The sequence below is a fragment of the Rhinoraja longicauda genome, chromosome 15, assembly GCF_053455715.1.
Source record: "Rhinoraja longicauda isolate Sanriku21f chromosome 15, sRhiLon1.1, whole genome shotgun sequence".
Lineage (NCBI taxonomy): Eukaryota > Metazoa > Chordata > Chondrichthyes > Rajiformes > Arhynchobatidae > Rhinoraja > Rhinoraja longicauda.
Window position 1 is genome coordinate 1,930,754 of NC_135967.1, and position 22,609 is coordinate 1,953,362.

At 45.6% G+C, this 22,609-nt stretch overlaps 1 protein-coding gene across 3 annotated transcripts in view; it reads left to right on the plus strand.

Moving 5' to 3' along the window:
• Nucleotides 1-7,153, plus strand: part of col4a5 (collagen, type IV, alpha 5 (Alport syndrome)) — a 272,955-nt gene extending 265,802 nt beyond the window's left edge. For all 3 annotated transcript variants that reach the window (XM_078412094.1, XM_078412097.1, XM_078412096.1), the window contains exons 52-53: nucleotides 2,765-2,937; nucleotides 5,876-7,153. In XM_078412094.1, coding sequence (XP_078268220.1) covers nucleotides 2,765-2,937; nucleotides 5,876-5,957 — 255 coding nt within the window. In that variant the 3' untranslated portion in view covers nucleotides 5,958-7,153. The remainder of the gene's footprint in view (nucleotides 1-2,764; nucleotides 2,938-5,875) is intronic.
• The last annotated feature ends 15,456 nt before the right edge of the window (nucleotides 7,154-22,609 follow it).

Consider the following 22,609-nt stretch of genomic DNA (forward strand, 5'->3'; position numbering starts at 1 on the left):
CGTGACCACCCGTGACCGACTAAAGGCAATCTTTTGGTCCTCCTGTCATTTTGTTGGGGTGGGGGGATTAACCGGGGGGAATATCTGTACATCGAATGGAGTGGACAAGTGAATGGATGACAAGCTTGAGCAATGGTAATCGGGGTGCATGAAGAAGCTGATTTTGTGCATGAGATATTGTTGCCCAGAGGTACCAGGTAACTGAGAAATGGAGGGGGCTGTGGTAGACGTTTGAGGGACCAGAGGCAACGGAACAGGAAGATAAGCCATTGGACAACCTTTACTGGCTGAAAATGGATAATCAAGAATAGAGCAAAGTAGATGCACAGAGTCTCTTGCCCAGAGGAAGTGAATCGAGGACCAGAGGACATAGGTTTAAGGTGAAGGGGAAAATATTTAATAGGAATCTGAGGGGTAACCTTTTCGCAAAAAGGGTGGTGGGTGTCTGGAACAAGCTGCCAGAGGAGGTAGTCGAGGCTGGGACTATCCCAACGTTTAAAAAACAGTTAGACAGGTACATGGATAGGACGGGTTTGGAGGGATATGGGCCAAACACAGGCAAGTGGGACAAGTGTAGCTGGGACATGTTGGCCGGTGTGGCCAAGTTGGGCCGAAGGGCCTGTTTCCACACTGTATCACTCTGTGACTCTATGGATCTAATGTAATCCTACCCACAGTGATGGAGAGAATTTGAGGCCATGTCAGTAAGGATGAGGAAGGGCAGATGACCTTTGTCACAATATAACAACTGTGCCAAAGTGTCGTCCTTCACCATGCTTTGCGGCAGGTGGCATAATGGTCACGCATAAAAAGTGTGAGGCAAGTAAGCTCTTCAGCCTGCTGAAGGAGAAGATACATATAAAACTGAAGGGTCAACTGGCAAAAGCCATTCAAACAACGCAACCTTCCCCTCTGCATTAATACTTGTGAAGTAAGTCCTGAAATACGCAAGTTACAAGGTCATCTCCAAGCATGAGAAATACCGGACCTTTCATTTCAGAGGAGGAGAAAGACAAACCCTTAGCCCGGGAAGGCCAGGTGATCGATCGAATGGTCTACCTGAGTCGCCCTTCTCACCCCTGTATCCAGGCTGCCCGGGGGAGCCGGTCTGACCAGGGCGCCCAGGACCGCCTGGAGAACCTTTGCTGCCCGCTGGACCTGCGTTAAAGAGAAACATTGTCGCATCACCCAGCACCAAACAAAAATAATTATAGAAACACATGTACACATTACTGATCATCACTCCTGTGGCACAAAGAAGCTCATAATCCCAATATTGTTTAGAGTTTAGCGATACAGTGCGGAAACAGGCCCTTTCGGCCCACCGGGTCCGCGCCGACCAGCGATCCCCACACATTAACACTATCCTACACCCACTAGTGACAATTTTTACATTTACCAAGCCAATTAACCTACAAACATGGACGCCTTTGGAGTGTGGGAGGTAACCGAAGATCTCGGAGAAAACCCACGCAGGTCACGGGGAGAACGTGCAAACTCCGTACAGACAGCACCCGTAGTCGGGATGAAACCCGGGTCTCCGGCGCTGCATTCGCTGTAAGGCAGCAACTCTACCGCTGCGCCACCGCCCAGTAATGTTACATTGTTCTTGCTTTGAGTTCCAGTCACCTTGTAGGCGCAGAGGAACCAAGAAGAGATGACCATTAGGGTGAAGCTGAGGTGGTAATGCATTAGGTTACATTCCATGTAATATTGGATAAACAATCCAGTTAAGTTGACAAAGTGGTCTTGTTATGAAGAATTTAAAATGAAAAAAAAAGGGCACACAGTTCCACAACACCTTTCCCATCCCTCTGAGGATGTCTTTGGATGCTGTACAGCCTGTGAAGGGTTTTTATGAAATGTAGATTCTGTTGTGTGGATGAGAAATGGGAGCAGCCTTCTGCTGAATTTTGCGCACTGCAACAAGGTCTTGTGCGGTTATAATGCCGGATCTAAAGGACTTACAATCTCCTGCTGAAACAGGTCTAAAACTCTAAGACTTACACCAGTGTAATGGCATTTTGGCATTCCATCCCTACATGCCTTAACACAATAACAATAAGATGCTTCATTTTAATTCCTTGTGATGAATAGCTTTGGTTAGCGTCATTCAAAGATCAGCAAAAAGTACTCTTGACAATGAGACATTGATTCACTCATTGCGTTGAGACGTCAGAGTTTAGTTTAGAGATCCAGCGTGGAAACAGGGCCATCAGTGCACTGAGCAATCCCCGCTCATTAACATTATCCTATACTAGGGACAATGTTTGCATTCATACCAAGCCAATTAACCTGAAGTTCTCGGAGAAAGCCCACGCAGGTCACGGGGAGAAGGTACAAACTCCGTACCGACAGCACCCATGGTCAGCTTAAGGATAAGGGGGAAGTCTTTTAGGACCGAGATGAGAAAACATTTCTTCACACAGAGAGTGGTGAGTCTGTGGAATTCTCTGCCACAGAAGGTACTTGAGGCCAGTTCATTGGCTATATTTAAGAGGGAGTTAGATGTGGCCCTTATGGCTAAAGGGATCAGGGGGTATGGAGAGAAGGCAGGTACAGGTTACTGAGCTGGATGATCAGCCATGATCATATTGAATGGCGGTGCAGGCTCGAAGGACCGAATGGCCTACTCCTGCACCTATTTTCTATGTTTTCTATGAACCCGGGTCTCTGGCGCTGTAAGCGCTGTAAGGCAGCGATTCTACCGCTGTGCCACCTCCCCGACCTTATTCCTTCTGACCACTACTGTTGTTTTTTGCAGCACACAAGTGCTGGTGCTGAAGGATCTGGTCAAGCTCTGGCATCTCCTGGTTCCTGTCTGGAGGAATTCCGATCTGCGCCATTCATTGAATGCCACGGCAGGGGAACTTGCAACTATTATGCCAACTCGTATAGCTTCTGGCTAGCCACAGTGGAACCCTCGGAGATGTTCAGGTAAGGAACAGTCTAAATGTGGTGACTGCACCTTTCGGTTTTAGCCACTGTCACAATCAATAAACAAACAAATGCTTTTGTTTATTTTCTCATCATGAACACTATTTTCAGAACATGCTCATTTAATGGCTTCCAGTCCCTGGCAGTCCTTAGTTTTAAATTCACATAGACAATCCCTGTGTAGATGAATCTTGACATTAAACACTGAGCAACTGTTTAACACCACGGATTTAAACATTGGAGATACGTTGGGAAACACTAACTCTTCTTCAAAGGTATTCTTCACTCTGATATCATCACAATAACTATTCCTGGCCAGAGCCTGCTCCTTGGGCTAATCTGTTCACGCCTTCAGGTTCAGCACCAGCTAGGGTTGCCAACTGTCCCGTATTAGCTGGGACATCCCGTATGTTGGGTTAAATTGGTTTGTCCCGTATTAGGCCCGGGGGGGGGGGGGGGGGGGCGCTGTAGGCCCAGAGGCGCAGACACCACCTAACAGAGGTTGCGTAGCAACCCGCCTCCCGGCCCGGGCGGCCGCCATTGGTGGAACGGGAGCACGTGGCTGCTGGGTGGGTGAGATCACGTGGGGCGCGGGGCGGTGACGTCACCTTGTCCCTTATTTGGGAGTGAGATAGTTGGCACCCCTAGCACCAGCCCAGTGAAAATCGCATTTTGCTCAACTCTGATGCACATCCATCCATTGACTGAAGATATCTGGGCTGGATTTCACCACACATTGCATAATCAGCATTATCCACACATCAGTATTAGCTTGGTTATCAATCATGTCAGAATATTTTACCCACGGCTCTGATGGGTGGCAAAAGGTTGCAGAAAATTCAGACATGAATTAGAAACAGATTTTAAATTGCCTCCACTGGTTGTTCTTGTTCAGGTGGTTCTGCTGCGATACAATCGTTAGAAACATCATGTAGACAATAGACAATAGGTGCAGGAGGAGGCCATTCGGCCCTTCGAGCCAGCACCGCCATTCAATGTGATCATGGCTGTAGTAGAAAATTACGTCATGACTACGATTGTTTCAAGGAAGAGGAGGGGGTTAGGGGCCAAAGACCTTCAGAGTCCCAGTTATTTTTCCTGCTGGATTTTCAAATATAAATATATTTTTAATAGTTCTAAATTTACTTTTGTTACTGCAAGCTACAAATACTAATGACTATATGTTACATTGTTTAACAGAGTATCATTGCACAATAGTCAATAGAAGCAATGCTTGCCAATTTCTGTGGCCACCTGTGATGAAACTAATAGCCTGTCACCTTAACAGATAATGGTATCTGATTACTGCAGGAAGGTTAAATGTAAACAGTTTTTCCCAGGCTGTTTTTTCTAAGATAGACTTTTTTTTTCCTGCTTTTCAATTTCCAAATGAACATTTAAGTGGTTCTTTAGTTCCTGATTGAAATCTTGTTACGACCAATTCTGCCCGTGTAATACAAATTGTAATGCAGTTGTACAGGGCCCTGGTGAAACCACACCTGGAGTATTGTGTGCAGTTTTGGTCTCCAAATTTGAGGAATGGCATTCGTGCTTTTGAAGGAGTGCAGCGTAGGTTCACAAGGTTAATTCCCAGGATGGCAGGACTGTCATATGTTGAAGGACTGGAGCAAATGGGCTTGTATTCACTGGAGTTTAGGATGAGAGGGGAACTTATTGAAACATATAAGATTATTAAGGGATTGGACACGCTAGAGGCAGGAAACATGTTCCCATTGGGGGAGTCCAGAACCAGGGGCCACAGTTTAAGAATAAGGGGTAGGCCATTTAGAACGGAGATGAGGAAAAACTTTTTCACCCAGAGAGTTGTGGAATTCTCTGCCTCAGAAGGCTGTAGAGGCCAATTCTCTGGATGCTTTCAAGAGAGAGAGTTAGATACAGCTCTTAAAGATAGCGGAGTCAGGGGGTATGGGGAGAAGGCAGGAACGGGGTACTGATTGAGAATGATCAGCCATGATCACAGTGAATGGTGGTGCTGGCTTGAAGGGCTGAATGGCCTACTCCTGCACCTATTGTCTATTGTCTAAATTATTTTCCATAATTCGTCCATCGTGTTTTATCCACCAAGCATTATAGCATGTTTTATAGCAGAACTATCTGTACTTCATACTGCAGCAGTACAATGTAAGGATTCAGAGATACTCACAGGCTTGGGTAACACAGCGGGTCAGACAGCATCTCTGGAGAAAAGGAATAGGTGACGTTTCAGGTTCAGACCTGTCCGGTCTGGAGAAGGGTCTGGTGGAGGATAAATCCTGACCATTCCCAGTTATGGCCATTGCCTCATGACCTTACTGGAAAACGCATGAATGGATACAATGTGCTACTTAAATTGGGATCTACTGTGATGACACTGTATTCATAGAAACATCGAAAATAGGTGCAGGAGGAGGCCTTTTGGCCCCACGAGCCAGCAGCGCCATTCATTGTGATCATGGCTGATCATCCACAATCAGTAACCCGTGCCTGCCTTCTCCCCATATCCCCTGATTCCACTAGCCCCTAAAGCTCTATCTAACTCTCTTTTAAATTCATCCAGTGAATTGGCCTCCACTGTCTTTTGTGGCAGAGAATTCCACAGATTCACAACTCTGGGTGAAAAAGGTTTTTCTCACCTCAGTTTTAAATGGCCTCCCCTTTATTCTTAGACTGTGGCCCCTGGTTCTGGACTCCCACAACATTGGGAACATCCTGCATCTAGCTTGTCCAGTCCTTTTATAATTTTATATGTTTCTATAAGATCCCCTCTCATCCTTCTAAATTCCAGCAACCTGTTCCTCTTCTGAAGTTGTATCTGAGCTTTCAGAAGGTTTGGGGGATGCTGTGATAAGCTGAAAGAATGTCCATTTTGCTTTGCAAGTCTCTTGCTTATTCCTGTTTAGTTAGGATTTTGTATTATTGCTTCCTTTCTCTTCAACAGTAAACCCCAGTCTGAGACTCTGAAAGCAGGCGAGCTCCGGACCCGTGTCAGCCGCTGTCAAGTGTGTATGAAGAGGACGTAATGCATTGGCCCCCGGTAGTGAGGCATCAGCCAAGATCGAGTGAGAAGAAGAAGGAAAACAGCTCAATAAGTAAAAACTGTAGGGTGCTTTGTCTTCCATTTACAATGGTGCTATTGTGCAGAGCAAAAACAAACGCAAAAACAAAAAAAAACTGTACACGCATAATATTCGTTTGTACGTACCTCATGTAAAGAGTATTCAGTGCATTTTCGAAAGGAGTGTGTGAGAAACTGAGCATTGTGGAACAAGAAACAGTGATGCCTCCAGTTCTTCTGTTTCAGGGTGATCTCCATACGGCACTTTCTGTCAAATTAAGAGTAATGGACTGAAACATAACAATGGCTTACATCTTTTTATTTTTGTTCGTTTGTTTTTGAGGCATTTTTTCCATGGTGCTACTAACCAACTACTGCAACCCAGGTTCTTAAATATTAATAATTAATAATCAACCGGTTATTTCCTTGGTGTTTTTATGTAAGTACTGAAAATGTGTATATGATGTATCCAGGCTTTTTAATCACTAGAAGAATCTCACCGTTACATTCACCACCAATAGTATCAATTTTGCTTCACAGATCACTCACCAAGTTAACCTTTTTCCCTAAGTCTTGTTAAAAGTAGTAGAATTGACAAAATAAATTGCAGTATGTTCTGCTATTGGAATCACTTTATGGGATATCCCATTCTACTACCAAACTACTGATTGGAATTGGAAAGTAATCCCTTTTCCCGCCCCAATTCCTCCCACTAAAGATTTATACACTTCACTTTTCAATTAATAAAAAGGATGTTTTGACATTGTAAAAAGTTGTAGTTATTGTTTTCATCAGGGGTTTTTAAAATGCAAAAATATACGTCATACTACATAATCACAGCTTTCCAAAGGGGCCTTCATTGTTAAATATAACTGTCTTTTTGTATTGTCTTAACTATGTAAAATGATTAGCTATAAGAAGTACTTGTGAAGAGAGATCAAACTGTTTATAAACTATTTTCTATCAATCCAGACCCTCCACCACTAATGTTCTTCTTTTCTCAGAGCAAACATAGAAGTTACCAAAGGTTCACATATTTCACTTCAGCAAAGAGGTATCTCTCTCCAAAAGTGTTCTTTCTTGTACAATTTCAAGGACAGGTGCAAACAACTTATTAAAACAAAAGAAAAATATTTTAAAAAAAGCTGAAATAAAGGAAACACTGACTTAAAGATTCATGTGTCTTTCAACTATTATTTTATTAGCTTGTAAAATTAGGGCTCCAAAGAAACTGTGCCCTCCTGCTTTATGAAGATGTGATTTTAATATTTCCTCCCACCTCCAAACACATCTCTTTCTATTGCCTGGAAGATTTAAAATGCAACATTTTGGTAAACGGCTAAAGCAGTCCAAAAGACAACATTTGTATCTTTCAAGACCAGGGCAGCACGGTGGCGCAGCGGTAGACTTGCTGCCTTACAGCGCTTGCAGCACCGGAGACCTGGGAATCGATCCCAACTACAGGTGCTGTCTGTACGGAGTTTCTATGTTCTCCCCGTGACCTGCGTGGATTTCTCTGAGATCTTCGGTTTCCTCCCACACTCCATAGAGGAACAGGTTTCTAGTTAATTGGCTTGGTATAAGTGTAAATTGTTCCTAGGAGAGTATTAATGTGCAGGGATCGCTGAACAGTGCGGACTCGGTGGGCTGAAGGGCCTGTTTCTGCGCTGTATCTCTCAACTAAACTAAACTCAATGTGCCTCTCTGACCATTACTTGCATCTCCTGTAATATACCTGTTTCAAAGAGTATCTGCTCTATAGTGCGTTTGCCCCAGCAACAAACGTTGAACATGAAGGGGAACACACTAGCTTGCAGGCCATGGCCAAGCCTTTGATCCTATTTGGTCAATCTGCTATTGCTATATGGCCTAGAAAATAGCTAACGTTCATTCTTGAAGTCAAAACATCTGATGCCCCGAGGCTGAAATTGGATCTAATTTTCATTACATGGAGAAGATTCGGGCATCTCACATAGTTTAATATCCAACACCAATACTAAAATGAAGTGGGGATGGTGGCAATAGTCTGCTGGCAATAGTGTGGTGGAGGTCTGTAAGATCAATGAAAGCACCTCTGCCTCCACAACAATCACTCATTTTGCACATCGTGATGTCAAAGTTTGGCAGGGGCCTACCAAAGACTGCTCATTCATTTAAATAACAGAACCAAATCCAGTTGCATCGGGCCAGTAGAGAGAGAGCCTGACTCACCACTGAATGGACATCCTTGGGTGTACAGCATCCGTCACTGAAATTGAGCAACATCTTAATACAGACACAGTAAGAAGCCTTAGGAAACCAATGCCATCAAAAGTAACAAAACAAGTGGTGGATGAGCTCAGCGGGTCAGGCAACATCTGTGGAGGGAGATGGATGGATGACATTTCAGTTTGGGACTCTTCTCCAGCACTTTGCTTTTTACTCAGGATTCTAGCACTTGCTGTCTCTTGCATCCCCACAGTCACTGCAATATGACTTCTTCAGTCTGTTTCTCAATGCCTGAATGTCCACAAGTCTCTTTCATAATCCATATCATCTAGAAGACTTACAATCCACAACCCATTGCGGTAATTACTTGCAAGGACTTATAATACAGTGAGTTACAAAATGTCTCCTAGAAACATAAAAAATAGGTGCAGGACGAGGCCATTTGGCCCTTCGAGCCCTTTAGCCCATAATTCATGGTGATTATGGCTGATCATCCACAATCAGTAACAGTAACCCATGCCTGCCTTCTCCCCATATCCCTTGATTCTGCTAGCCCCAAGAGCTCTATCCAACTCTCTTTTATATTCGTCCAGTGAATTCGCCTCCACTGCCCTGTGTGGGAGAGAATTCCACAAATTCACAACTCTCTGGGTGAAAAAGTTCCTTCTCACCTCAGTTTTAAACAGCCTACCCGTTATTCTTACCGTGTGAGGAGTGCAGGCCAGACCAGCGCAGGAAAAGAATGCTTTCCTTTTTGATCTGAATGGTGTTGAGCAACATCACAATGACAGGAAACAATTGTTTGCAAGGCCTTTATAACTGTCTGTGTGTGTGCACGTGTGTGGTTACACGTGTATATGTGTGTGTGTGCACGCTTGTGTTTCTGGACTCCCCCAACATTGGGAACATTTTCCCTGCATCTAGTTCGTCCAGTCCTTTCATAATTTTATACCTCTCTATAAGATCCCCTCTCATCCTTGTCTCAATGACTGATTCTTTAAGAGGATACATTCTGGTTATTGATTCTCCGTGTCTCAGTCCCATGGGCTGCCCGTTACATGGTATGCCTCTAGAAAGTGCTGCATCAGAGTGTGGCTCACCCACAATGTGTTACCAGGAATCAGCCACAGGGAGGACGAAACATTTTGTGACCCATTGTCATTACAGATCATTGCCCCCAATGAGCTGTAGCGGTTTAGTTATTGAGTCCATTTATGAAAGAGACTTATATGAGTTCTCACCTTGTGGAAATATACTGCAAACTCATCTGTGCTTTTACAATCTTGAATCACCATACACTTTCCAACAAATATGTCAATCTTAATCAGCCTCCGAGGGCAACCCACTTATTTCTGCCCAGTGAGATATTGCTCAATATTGTGATTAAATCAGTTCATGATTCTCTCTGAATATCTCATCCCCCATGTCTTTTTCATCTTATCATTGAAAAGTTGATCCTCTTCACATGTGCATGCGCCTTCACCCGCACACACACACACACACACCCACGCACGCACGCATACACCACACACGCACACACCACACACACACACACACACACACACACCCACGCAGGCACACACGCACACACACACCGCACACACACATGCACGCACACACGCGCACACACACACACATACCCACACACGCACACACATGCACACACACACACACACATACCCACACACCCACACACGCGCACACACACACACACACACATACCCACACACACGCACACACCCACACACACACCCACACACACATGCACCCACACACACATACACCCACACACACACCAACACACACCCACACACACACATGCACACACCCACACACACACACATACCCACACACACGCACACACACACATACCCACACACACACCCACATGCACACACACACACACACACATACCCACACACACCCACACACGCACACACACATACCCACACACACGCGCACACACACATCCACACACACACACATGCACACACACCCACCCACACACACACATACCCACACGCACACACACACCCACACACGCACACACCCACACACACACCCACACACGCACAAACACACACATACCCACACACGCACACACACACACACACACACATACCCACACACACTCATGCACACACACACAAATGCACACATACCCACACGCACACACACGCCTACATGCACACACTCAAACACCCATGACAATATAATGGTGGCAGTGCAGCACGGTGGCGCAGCGGTAGAGTTGCTGCCTTACAGCGCCAGAGACCCGGGTTCCATCCCGACTACGAGTGCTGTTTGTACGTTCTCCCCATGACCACGTGGGGTTTCTCCGAGATCTTCAGTTTACCCCCACGCTCCAAAGATGTGCAGGTTTGTAGGTTAATTGGCTTAGTATAAATGTCAATTGTCTCCAGTGTGTGCAGGATAGTGTTAATGTGCGGGGATCACTGGACATTGCGGACTCGGTGCGCAGAAGGGCCTGTTTCCGTGCTTTATCTCTACACTAAAACTAAAACTCAAAGTCACAAATTATAGTGACCAATGAATGTATGAATCCACACTGGAGGGTGGTGCACTGTGGTGTAGCTGGCAGAGCTGCAGCTTCACAGTGCCAGAGACCTTGTTCAATCCTCACCTTGGGCATTGTTTGTGTGGAGTCAGCACGTTGTTCCTTTGATCACAGGCTGTCTCCTCCCACAATCCGAAGATGCATGGATGGGCAAGTTAATTGGCCACTCTAAACTGCCCACTCTAAACTGCCCCTGGTGAGTAAGTGAGTGGTCGGATCTGGGAGGATTTAAAACGAATGAGGGAGAATGAAATATGGAATTAATCTCAAAATGGTTTAAAGTGGGTGGTTGATACACAAATTGACAGGGTAGTGAAGAAGGCATTTGGCGTTCTTGCTTTTGATCAGTGTATGGACAGTGGAGTCAGGGCTGCCCTGGGTGGGCAGGGTGGCACAGCGGTAGAGTTGCTGCTTTACAGCGCCAGAGACCCGGGTTCGACCCTGACTACGGCTGCTGTCTGTACGGAGTTTGTACGTTCTCTCAGTGCCCTGCATGCATTTTCCCCGGGATCTCCGGTTTCCTCCCACACTCCAAAGACGTAGGTTAGTAGGTTAGTTGGCTTCAATAAGGATTGTAAATTGTCCTTAGTGTGTGGGATAGTGCTCGTCTATGGGGATCGCTGGTCGGCGCGGACTCATGGGCCAAAGGGCATGTTTCTACACTATCTCTGAACTAAACTGAACTAATTTGAGTCGAGGAGTTGGAACATGATGTTACATCTGCACAAGGTGGCAGAGCCACGTTTACAGATTCTGTGCAGTTCTAGTCGCCCTGCTAGTTGAAGGATGTCATTAAACCGCAAAGAGTGCAAAAAGATTTACAAGGATATTACCAGACCTGGAGGGTTTGAGTTATGAGGAGAAGCTGGATGGGTTGGGTCTTTTCCCTGCAGCCTGAGATGTGACCTTAGATACACATATAACGAAGGGACTCGACCTGAAACATCACCCGTTCCTTCTCTCCTGAGATGCTGCCTGCCCTGCTGAGTTACTCCAACATTTTGTGTCTATCTTTCATATAAAATCATAGATAGACACAAAATGCTGGAGTAACTCAGCGGGTCAGGCAGCATCTCTGGAGAGAAGGAATGGGTGACGTTTCGGGTCGAGACCCTTCTTCAGACTGATGTCAGGGGAGGGGGCGGGACAAAGATAGAATGTAGTCGGAGACAGTAAGACTAGTGGGAGAACTGGGAAGAGGGAGGGGATGGAGAGGGAAAGCAGGGACTATCTGAAGTTAGAGAAGTCAATGTTCTAGGAAGTGGATCTCGCAAAGAGAGACGGAAGTTTAGAGAGCAAATGTCACACATGCTCCACGAGTTAGATCCAATCCTGTGGGATAAGTGGAGGCCGCACATATATGTGGCTGAAATAAGAACTGAAAGCTCGGATCAGACAGAAGGTGTTACAGAGATTCAGAAGGTGAAGCCAACCAGAATCTTCAAAGTAAGAATGGACATTTCAATTTAACATATTGTGAGAATGGGATTCAATGTTAGTCAGCTGAGGCAAAGTCTTGAGGTATTATTAGAAGATAGACACATAGTGCTGGAGTAATTCTGCAGGTCAAGCAGCATCTCTGGAGACAAAGGATGGGTGACGTTTCGTGTCGAAACCCTTCTTCAGACTGATAGTAGAGGGGAGGGAACTAGAGGTAGGAAAAGGTCAAAACAAATCAGTGCTGGCAACAGATGACCAAGGAAGGGTGGGGCCCACAATGGTGCATTGTTGGCTGGAGAAGACGTACTAACGAGAAGGATAGAGGAATGCAAACAGTGGAACTAGTAGGATGCCTGGGGGGGGGGGGGGGGGGGGGTGGAGGGAGAGGGGGAGGGAATGCAGGAGTTACTTGAAATTAGAGAAATCAATATTCATACTGCTGCCCGGGCGAAATATGAGGTACTGTTCCTCCAATTTGCTTGTGGCCTCACCCTGACAGCAGAGGAGGCCCAGGACAGAAAGGTCAGTGTGGGAATGGGAGGGGAAGTTTCATTTCTACTTATGAGGTATTAGATTGGTTAAGCATTTAGATGAGCTAAAGATTTTTGATTTTGGAGAATGGGAAGCCAATCATAGACCACTGGAATACCAATCCTAGTGGTAACAAGCTCAAGGCACATTACACCTTCAACTGCTACAATTATTGTCTCCTCATGATTCAGCACATTTGCATTGAAACATAGAAACATAGAAAACAGGTGCAGGAGGAAGCCATTTGGCCCTTCGAGCCAGCACCACCATTCATTGTGATCGTGGCTGATCATCCACAATCAGTAACCCTCCCCATATCCCTTGATTCCACTAGCCCCTAGAGCTCTATCTAACTCTCTTTTAAATTCATCCAGTGAATCGACCTCCACTGCCTTCTGTGGCAGAGAATTCCACAAATTCACAACTCTCTGGGTGAAAACGTTTTTTCTCATCTCAGTTATAAATGGCCTCCCCTTTATTCTTAGACTGTGGTCCCTGGTTCTGGAACCAGAAAGGAGGAAACCATAGCATGGGCCCAAAATGATAACTTTCTTGTCCCATAATTCTGGTTTATAAGTGCAAGAAACTGAGCGAAATCTTTCCCAACAGTTAAAAAAGGAAACATGACCTGAAATATTTTCAGAAATGAAGATGTATTTTCTGCAAAACCAGTAACTTTTAGGGTAAAGTTTTGGCGTGTAAACCAATTCCTCATCAACAACATGACATTGGAAAAGTTATGCTTTAAAGTAAACATTATTCATGCACAAACCCTCCAAAGAACTTTGGTAAATGAGCAATCTGTCTGACTCATTCAAAAGATTCAAACAAAATGTGAGGTTAATGCCAACAATCTGCAACATTCACCACCACAGCCTTGTGAGGTATTCCAGTCCAGGCTTCTTAACATCTTTTTTGTGATTTAACATTTAGACATGCCTTTGAATTGGTGCTGTTACTTGTCATCTGGCAACAACAGCGAATTCCTTTCAAATTAATAGTCGGCAGTGGGCAAGTGCAGAATTGTACACAGGATGAATCGATGGGTATGTTCAGAAAGTTAGAAAAACAGAAGTGCAAGGTTCTTCAGAGGTATTTATTCACAAAATGCTGGAGTAACTCAGCAGGTCAGGCAGCATCTCAGGAGAGAAGGAATGGGTGACGTTTCGGATCGAGAGCCTTCTTCAGCAAACTTCAGAAATTGTTTTGTTGAACAGACGTGGGATGTGTTCATTTGCCTCTATCATAATGTGACTCAAAATACCAACTGCTAATCCAGCTTTTCACCCAGTAGTGAACGTAGCAGCCCTCGAGAAAGTAACTTAAAATAATTGTAGCCTAGAACATTTTCAAAATGTAATTTAATCTGACCAAAATCTTTTCTCCATGTATAATTGAGTACAAATGAGCTCAAGCATGGATCACTAACATAGCAGGCTTATTCACATGCCAGTGTATAATAAGTCTGGATATAGCAATGTGATGTGGCCCAATAATTTAATTGTTAACATTCAATATGCTTCAATGCATTGCCAGATTCCAGATCATGAGTGGCACACATTCCTGGGATTCTTAAACTATCTGTAAAGAATAAAGAGTGTTTCCTGATAAACATGTAGATTTGGGGATGACACAAAGCTGGGTGGCAGTGTAAGCTGAAATTAGTCTTTTTAAAAATAACCATTCACTGGCAGTTTGGCTAAATGATGATTTCGAGCACCATAATGCTTCACAGATGAATCCCACAGTTTGCAAGACTGAGCTGCATTTCATCGTTCTTAATCTAACACTATATATAGCAAATTGGATGTCGGCTAACTCTGGGGCCAACTGTGCATTTGGTGCAGGGTAAAGGGTGTGTGCAGCCAGCCAGTGGAGAACATGCATAATACAGGTGCAAACAAATGCAGAGCTACAGTAGGCATGTGATAGGTAGCATGCAAAAGTTGCAGCCTGCGCCACAGGCATTTAACTCCAGGCTTCATTGCACAAAACTGACTGTGTGGAAAACCATCTTATCCAAACCACATTGTAGTGACCATTTTAAGCCCATGCCAGTTCACAAAGCAATGTTATTCCCCACTAATTTTCTATGTAACCTATTCCTCCCACGTTCCCCTCAAATCCCCCAGCTACTTGTCACTTGTCGATAGGCACAAAATGCTGGAGTAACTCAGCGGGACACTTGTCGACAAATTAGGGGCAAACTAGGGTTCCAACCCGAAACATCACCTATCCGTGTTCTCCAGAGAACACCTTAGTATTCATATCACATTCTTGGCTGAGGCCAGCTAGCACAGCATAATTCAGATATTGAATCTCTGACCTCCTTGATTTGCAAACAGTGCATTCAGCTCAAGAATGCTGGCTATTGTTAACTTTCCTTAGTAAATGACTGGCTAATTCAGTGAACCATTGTTGTAGGCCTGGTAATTACTACTCTGATTACAACATCGCCAACAATAATCTTAAAAATATTGCTGCCTGTGAAAGAATCATAGGCTCAAAATTAGATTGTCTAGAGCAGATCGCAGTGGAGATTACTTACTGATAAAGTCACAAAATGGATTGGGACCACGATCCACGTCAGCATATCGATCAGGTCCACATCAAACAATGTCACTGGTCAATCAATGACTGATGATACCGGCTGACATAAGTGGGAGCGGGCAGCTCAATGTGGTCAATGTCCAACAGTCTCAGTAGGATTAGATGCACATCCAACAAGTTTGTATTCCTCTCACTCTGCTGAACACCTTCAGAATTTAAAACGGTTTAAATGATCTTCCACTGGAATGAGCCACTGAATAAGACTGGAAATCAGCTGCAATTTCCAAGCACTCAACAGGGAGGTGAGAACTGGCTCTGAGCTGAAATCATTGAAGGGAGCGGGAAGCGAGTAAATATGCGTGTTATCCGCATATGTGCAATTCATGGGTTAGGGCTAGACATCTACCATGACCCTGACAATTTTTGTGACTTCTTTAAAGTAACAAACATAGAAACATAGAGAATAGGTGCAGTGGTAGGCCATTCTGCCCTTCAATGTGATCATGCTGATCATCCAAAATCAGTAACCCTTTACGGCTTTTCCCCCTTATCCCTTGATTCCCTTAGCCCAAAGAGCTACATCCAACTCTCTCTTGAACACATCCAGTGAATTGACCTCCACTGCCTTCTGTGGCAGAAAATTCCACAGATTTACAACTCTCTGGGTGAAAAAGTTTTTCCTCATCTCAGTCCTAAATGGTCTTCCCCTTATTCTTAAACTGTGACCCCTGGTTCTGGACGCCCCCAACATCGGGAACATTTTTCCTACATCTACCCTGTCCAATAAGAATTTTATATGTTTCTATAAGATCCCCTCTCATCCTTCTAAATTCCAGCGAATACAAACCCAGTAGACCCATTATTTCATCATACGTCAGTCCTGCCATCCTGGGAATTAACCTGGTGAACCCACGCAGCACTCCCTCAATAGCAATAATGTCCTTCCTCAAATTAGGAGACTAAAATTGCACACAATACTCCAGGTGTGGTCTCACCACAGCCCTGTACAACTGCAGTAGGACCTCCTTGCTCTTAAACTCAAATCCTCTCGCAATGAAGGCCAACATGCCAATACCTTTCTTCATTGCCTGCTGTACCTGCATGCTTACTTTCAGTGACTGATGTACAAGCACACCCAGGTCTCGTTGCGCCTCCCCTTCTCCTAATCTGACACCATTCAGATAATAATCTGCCTTCCTGTTCTTGCCACCAAAGTGGATAACTTTACATGCTTCTGCCCTCTCGCCCAACCTATCCAAGTCACCCTGCGTCCTCGTAGCATCCGCCTCACAGCTCACACTGCCACCCAGCTTTGTGTCATCCCCAAATCTACATATAGTTTGGGCCAACCAAACTGGTTACAGTGCTGAGGAGGAGGATTTCCTGGAATGTATACGGGATAGGTTTTAAACCAATATGTAGTGGAACCGACTGAGGGCAGGCCATCCTAGACTGGGTATTGTGTAATGAGGAAGGATCAGTTAGCGATCTTGTTGTGCAAAGCCCCTTGGGCAACAGTGACCATTATATGGTGGAATTCTGCATTAGGATGGAGAGTGACACAGTTAATTCAGAGACGAGGGTCCTGAACTTGAATAAAGGAGACTTTGATGGTATGAGATGGGAATTGGCTAGTACACGGTAAACAATATAATAAACGAGAAACACAAAGAACAGTGTGTGTGCATATATATACATACATACGCACACATACACCGATCAGCCAAAACATTACGACCTGATGAGCCAAAACATTATGCCCACCTGCCTAATATGCTGTTGGTGGAGCACCACGCGCCTCCTTTACTTGGGAGTCTACCTGAGTTCCGTCGCGGAGACCTGGCTGGTGAACTGGCAGGAGCTGGAGTTGAAAGTCGTCGCCCGGCTGGGGCCCTGGTCGGGTCTCCTCAGCGTGCTTTCCTACCGGGGCAGGGTGTTGGTCATTAACCAACTCGTGGCCTCCCTGCTCTGGTACAGATTGACCACATTGGTCCCATCAGCCACCTTTGCTGGGATCATCCAGAAGAAGTTGGTGGACTTCTTCTGGGGCAACGGAAAGCACAGGGTCTCTGCAGCGGTCCTGAGTCTCCCGATTGAGGAGGGCGGGCAGTCGCTGGTGTGCATCCGCACCCAGTTGGCGGCTCTCCGCCTCAGGACCCTGCAGAGATGCCTGTACTCCGAGGTGGCACGTGCTGGCGACGCACTTTTTCCAACGGGGCCGCTGCCTTCATGCAGCTACGTGGATCCCGATGGTGGGCGTCAGCCGTGCTGCTGGGGATGCCCGGCTTCTACTGGGACTTGCTGAGAGTCTGGAACCTGGTTGCTGTCGACCGGACTCCCCCTCCGCTGGCGGAGAGCAAGGGTCCGGGTGTGAGAGCGCCCCCCCCCCCCCTTGTCCCGCCATGCTGGGTGTCACGGGGCCCGGGCGTGAGAGCAGCCCCACTTGTCCCGCCCCGCTGGGCGTCGGGGGGGCTCGAGCATGTGGGGTACTCGCGGCTGAACAAACCCCCGATCAACCGGAAGTACTCATCGGACCCAGGCGCCGTGATCCTTCCCAGGAGCCGGTCCCACACAACATGAACCGCCTTTCCTCGACACCCTTCATCTCCCTCCGAGACGCAGGGAGGCGTGTCCTGTACGGGCTCCTCCTCCACACCCTGCACTTCCTCGCCCTGGTCCACCGTCCGGACACTAAGTGGCGGTCGGTGTTGCCTTCCGGTCGCGAGGGGTTCCCTCTACGCAGGGATTCTGCCCCTCTCCATCGGGGACCTGGGGTGGAGGGGACTGCACCAAGGAGTCCCCTGCAACCTGTTCCTCGCGCGGTTCACAGACTCGCCAGCCGCCTGCCACTTCTGCGGGCTGGAAGTGTGTGTACCACGTGTACATGGAGTGTGTGAGTCTGTGTACCACGTGTACATGGAGTGTGTGAGTCTGTGTACCACGTGTACATGGAGTGTGTGAGGTTGCAGCCCCTGCTCCAATATCTAAAGGGGCTGCTCCTTGCCTTCTGGCTGTACATTTCACCCACCGCCCTCATCTCTGGCCACCCTGTGCGTAGGGGAGAGGGTGGGGGGGCCGAAGATGTCCTGGTTGGGTTGCTCCTGGGCCTGGCCAAACTGGCCATCCGCGACTCACGGCGCCAGGCGGAAGAGGGCTCTGCCCGAGCCAGCTGCCTGCCCCTTTTCCGGGGTTACGTCCGCGCCCGGGTGGTGTTGGAGAGGAACCGCGCGCTGTCCACGGGCACCCTGGGGGGTATCTGGGACCGCTGGGCACCGCGGGGGATTGGATGTATCCTGGATGGGGATTGTAATATAATTGTATAATAGTTTCAATTGGTATATTTGTTTGTATAATATTCTGGTGGTGGGTTCTGTTTTGGTTTTATTGTATTGTATATATTATTTTAATATTTGAATAAATATTTTTGATTTAAAAAAAAAAAAATTTTTTAAATAAAAAAATAAATATATATATGCTGTTGGTCCTCCGTGTGCAGCCCCATACGCAGCAGGGTGTGATTCACTGTGTATTGTGACACATTCCTCCCGTGACCACCATTAACATTTTCTGTGACTTGTGCCACAGTCGACCTTCTGTCGGTTCGGACCAGACGGGATAGCTCTTCGTTGCCCTCGCGCATCGATGAGCCTTGGGCGCCCAACACCCTGTCTGTCGCCGGTTTGTGGTTTGTCCCTCCTCGGACCACTGTCGGTCGGTACTCACCACTGCTGACCGGGAGCACCCCACAAGCCTTGCCGTTTCAGAGATGCTCTGACCCAGTCGTCTGGCCATAACAATTTGGCCCTTGTCAAAGTCGCTCAGGTCTTTACTCCTGCCCATTTCTCCTGCATCCAACACATCAACGTCAAGAACTGACTGTTCACTTGCTGCCTAATATATCCCACCCCTTGACAGGTGCCATTGTAACAAGATAATCAATGTTATTCACTTTGCCTGTCAGTGGTCATAACGTTTTAGCTGATCGGTGTATATATATAAAAAATATATGTATATAAATTATATACATATATATTATATACATGCACAAACACACCTATAACAAAACCAACAAACAATAATAGTGCCACTCTCTATAAAACAGGAGAAATTTTGAACACCCTTTAAAGTTCAGATGCCCACGAAAATGTTTCTCCATCTTGCTCTGGATTCTGCCACCAAATCAACTTATTGCAGTTCAAATAATTGACTTCACTTGTCAATTTTTGTCAGACTTTTATTTGAAGTGTGTTTTCAATGTCACCCTTCCTTCCCCTTCATTGAAGGAAATTCAGGGATAAATAGTAAAGTTACGTAAATGACAAAGTTGAACTGAGTCCAAAAATATTTGCACCATGCTTTCCAATCATTTGGCAAGTACATCTTGGTTGTTAGTATTTTCTATTTTCCTTCAGATTTCAAGCTTCTAAAGGATTTATTTTCCTTTTGGATTACATTTTTGCCGAGCCCAATGCTTCGAAATTCCCACCTACGTACATCCTTTAAGAACTATTGTGTTGCTTCTGATAACGTCAACCACTGGGGTAAGCTGTAGGCGGTTCTCTCTATGATTTTCCTTTTCTGTCCTCCCCCTCCTTGCTCAGCGGAGGTCCGAACACAAATACAGCAACAGACATGTGCCCACTGCCATGTCAGCGCGTGTTCGTGCTTCAGCCTGTGTGCCACTGTGCTTCATGAAACAAGACAAGAACGAGTGATGGAGATAGAATGTGCTGCTAATGCTTCATTAAATGAGCCACTCTGATGATGATTTCTATATTAGAGCTGGAATACTCCTGCACGCAAAGAGATTTACACAGCTGCATGCTTGTTGCTGTTCCCCGGAGCTTGAACTGAAATTGATTAATGTTTTGAATATCAGTTCCCCAGTGCATAGTCTACCTTCATGGCACAGATTTAGAATGGAACAGTATACACGTCACAGTGGTTAACTGAGACGCGGCTAATAATATCTGGCGGTTACATGAGGTCAGTGCTGTCAAATGTCTTACTTTACATCACTGCAATGTTTATGCCCTTGCTGCGGAGAGCAAACACATGACCAGCAGCCTTGCACAGTTGCAGCAGCTACTTATAAAGACGCAAGCAATATTCAAACATGTTATGCATGTATATCGCAAAAACATCAATCCCTATAAAGGGCCTGTCCCACTTAGGCGATTTTAAGGCAACTGCCGGTGACTAGGCTGTCGCCGACAGTTCGCCGGGGTGTCGCGGGCATGATCGTGAGGAGTCTTCCAAGAATCGTAGTGGATCTCAGCGCGTCACTGAGAAATCATCCGGAGTGAAATTTCTCGGTGACAGCTGGCTTGTCGCCAGGTATTGTTGCTTATTGTGGGCGCTGTCGCATGCTGTCCCCAGGTTTGCTAGATTGTCGCAGATGCATTTAGAAGCACATTATATTAAATTAAGTAAAGTCATTTGAAGATACATAAAATACTTGTGTTTAACCAATTTATTTACCGTCAGGACATTTGACAGGTAGATTGGAGGCGACAGTTTGACGGTCAGGTAAGCGTGGGAATTTTGCGATGTTTATGGCCATCATATCATATCATATCATATCATATACATACAGCCGGAAACAGGCCTTTTCGGCCCTCCAAGTCCGTGCCGCCCAGTGATCCCGCCCAGTGATCCCCGTACATTAACATTATCCTACACCCACTAGGGACAATTTTTACATTTACCCAGCCAATTAACCTACATACCTGTACGTCTTTGGAGTGTGGGAGGAAACCGAAGATCTCGGAGTAAACCCACGCAGGTCACGGGGAGAACGTACAAACTCCTTACAGTGCAGCACCCGTAGTCAGCGATTACTTTTAAAGTAGGCTCCCAACCCAGATATGCAACCCAGAAACCAGATATGCATCTCCCGTACATTTTCCTAGAATGCCCACACTTGCACAAAAATCCATTTAACCACGTTTAAAATTAAATTTCTTAATACTGCAATCAGTAAACTGGAAGTCAATCCAGTTTATGCCTTGTTACCGTGAAGCTTGGTTTTCAAGTAACCCGGGCAAGATGTTATATTTCAAAACTCTTAAGTAATTACAGACTTGTCAGTGATTTCAGCAAAAATGAGGACGCCGGAGAACCATTGATAAGCGTGGGAATTTCGCGATGTTTCCGAAGACGGTGTAATCTCTTAGCCAGGTGCTAGTTTCACAAAAAAAGTAACTTGTATCGACCTGACTCGACATTGTCATGGTCATTGTCGTGGTCATTGTCGTAGGGTAAAAGAAAATTTTGGCGATCTGCTACGACTTTGACAGTCGCCGGCAGTCGCCTAAAAAATCGCCTAAGTGGGACAGGCCCTTAACTTTCTATCCAAAAGGAACTGTGACTCGACAAATACATTTTTCAAAAAAATCAAACTTCACATTTTGCCTAGTTTTGAGCTTTTTGTTTTGGACTGGTTATGTCAAGAGTCAAGAGTGTTTTATTGTCATATGTTCCAGATAGAACAACAAAATTCTTACTTGCAGCAGCACAACAGAATATGTAAAGAATATGTAAACATATTACTCTGTAAACAATATAATAAATGAGATGAAGATATATATATATATATGTGTGTGGGTGTGTATATATACACACATATATATACACACACAAAGATAAAACCAATGCTCCCAAGTCTATGCAGTTCAGAGCTTATTTGGAGGTTGTAGTGTTTAATAACCTGATGGCTGTAGGGAAGAAGCTGTTCCTGAACCTGGACGTTACAGTTTTCAGGCTCCTGTACCTTCTTCCCGATGGCAGGGGTGACATGTGCATGTGGCCAGGGTGGAGTGGGTCTCTCATGATGCTGGGTGTGTTTTTGAAGATTTAATTCTGACTGTTTCTTTCCACAGCCTTTCTTTATCCTCAGACGATAGGCAGGACTGGCCACCAAGAAGGGGATGAACTATCCTGGAGAGCCTCAGGGGTTCTGTCGGAGAACTATTCCCCTGCAAGTTACATGTGGTGTCCATAGCACATGTTCCTGGCTGGACCGAGCCGCATGGCCCAAATGGGCTTTATTAGTTCCATCACTCTCTTTTTCCATCACTTTTACCTCACTCTCAGTGCCAAACCAGGATCATCTTTTGCTTTGAGTACTTAGAATCATAGAGTCATAGAGTCTTACAGCGTGGAACCAGGCACTTCGGCCCAACTTGCCCACTCCGGCCAGCATGTCCCATCTACACTAGTCCCACCTACCTGCATTTGGCCCATATCCCTCCAAACCTGTCCCATCCATGTACCAGTCTAAATGTTTCTTAAACGTTGCAATAGTACAT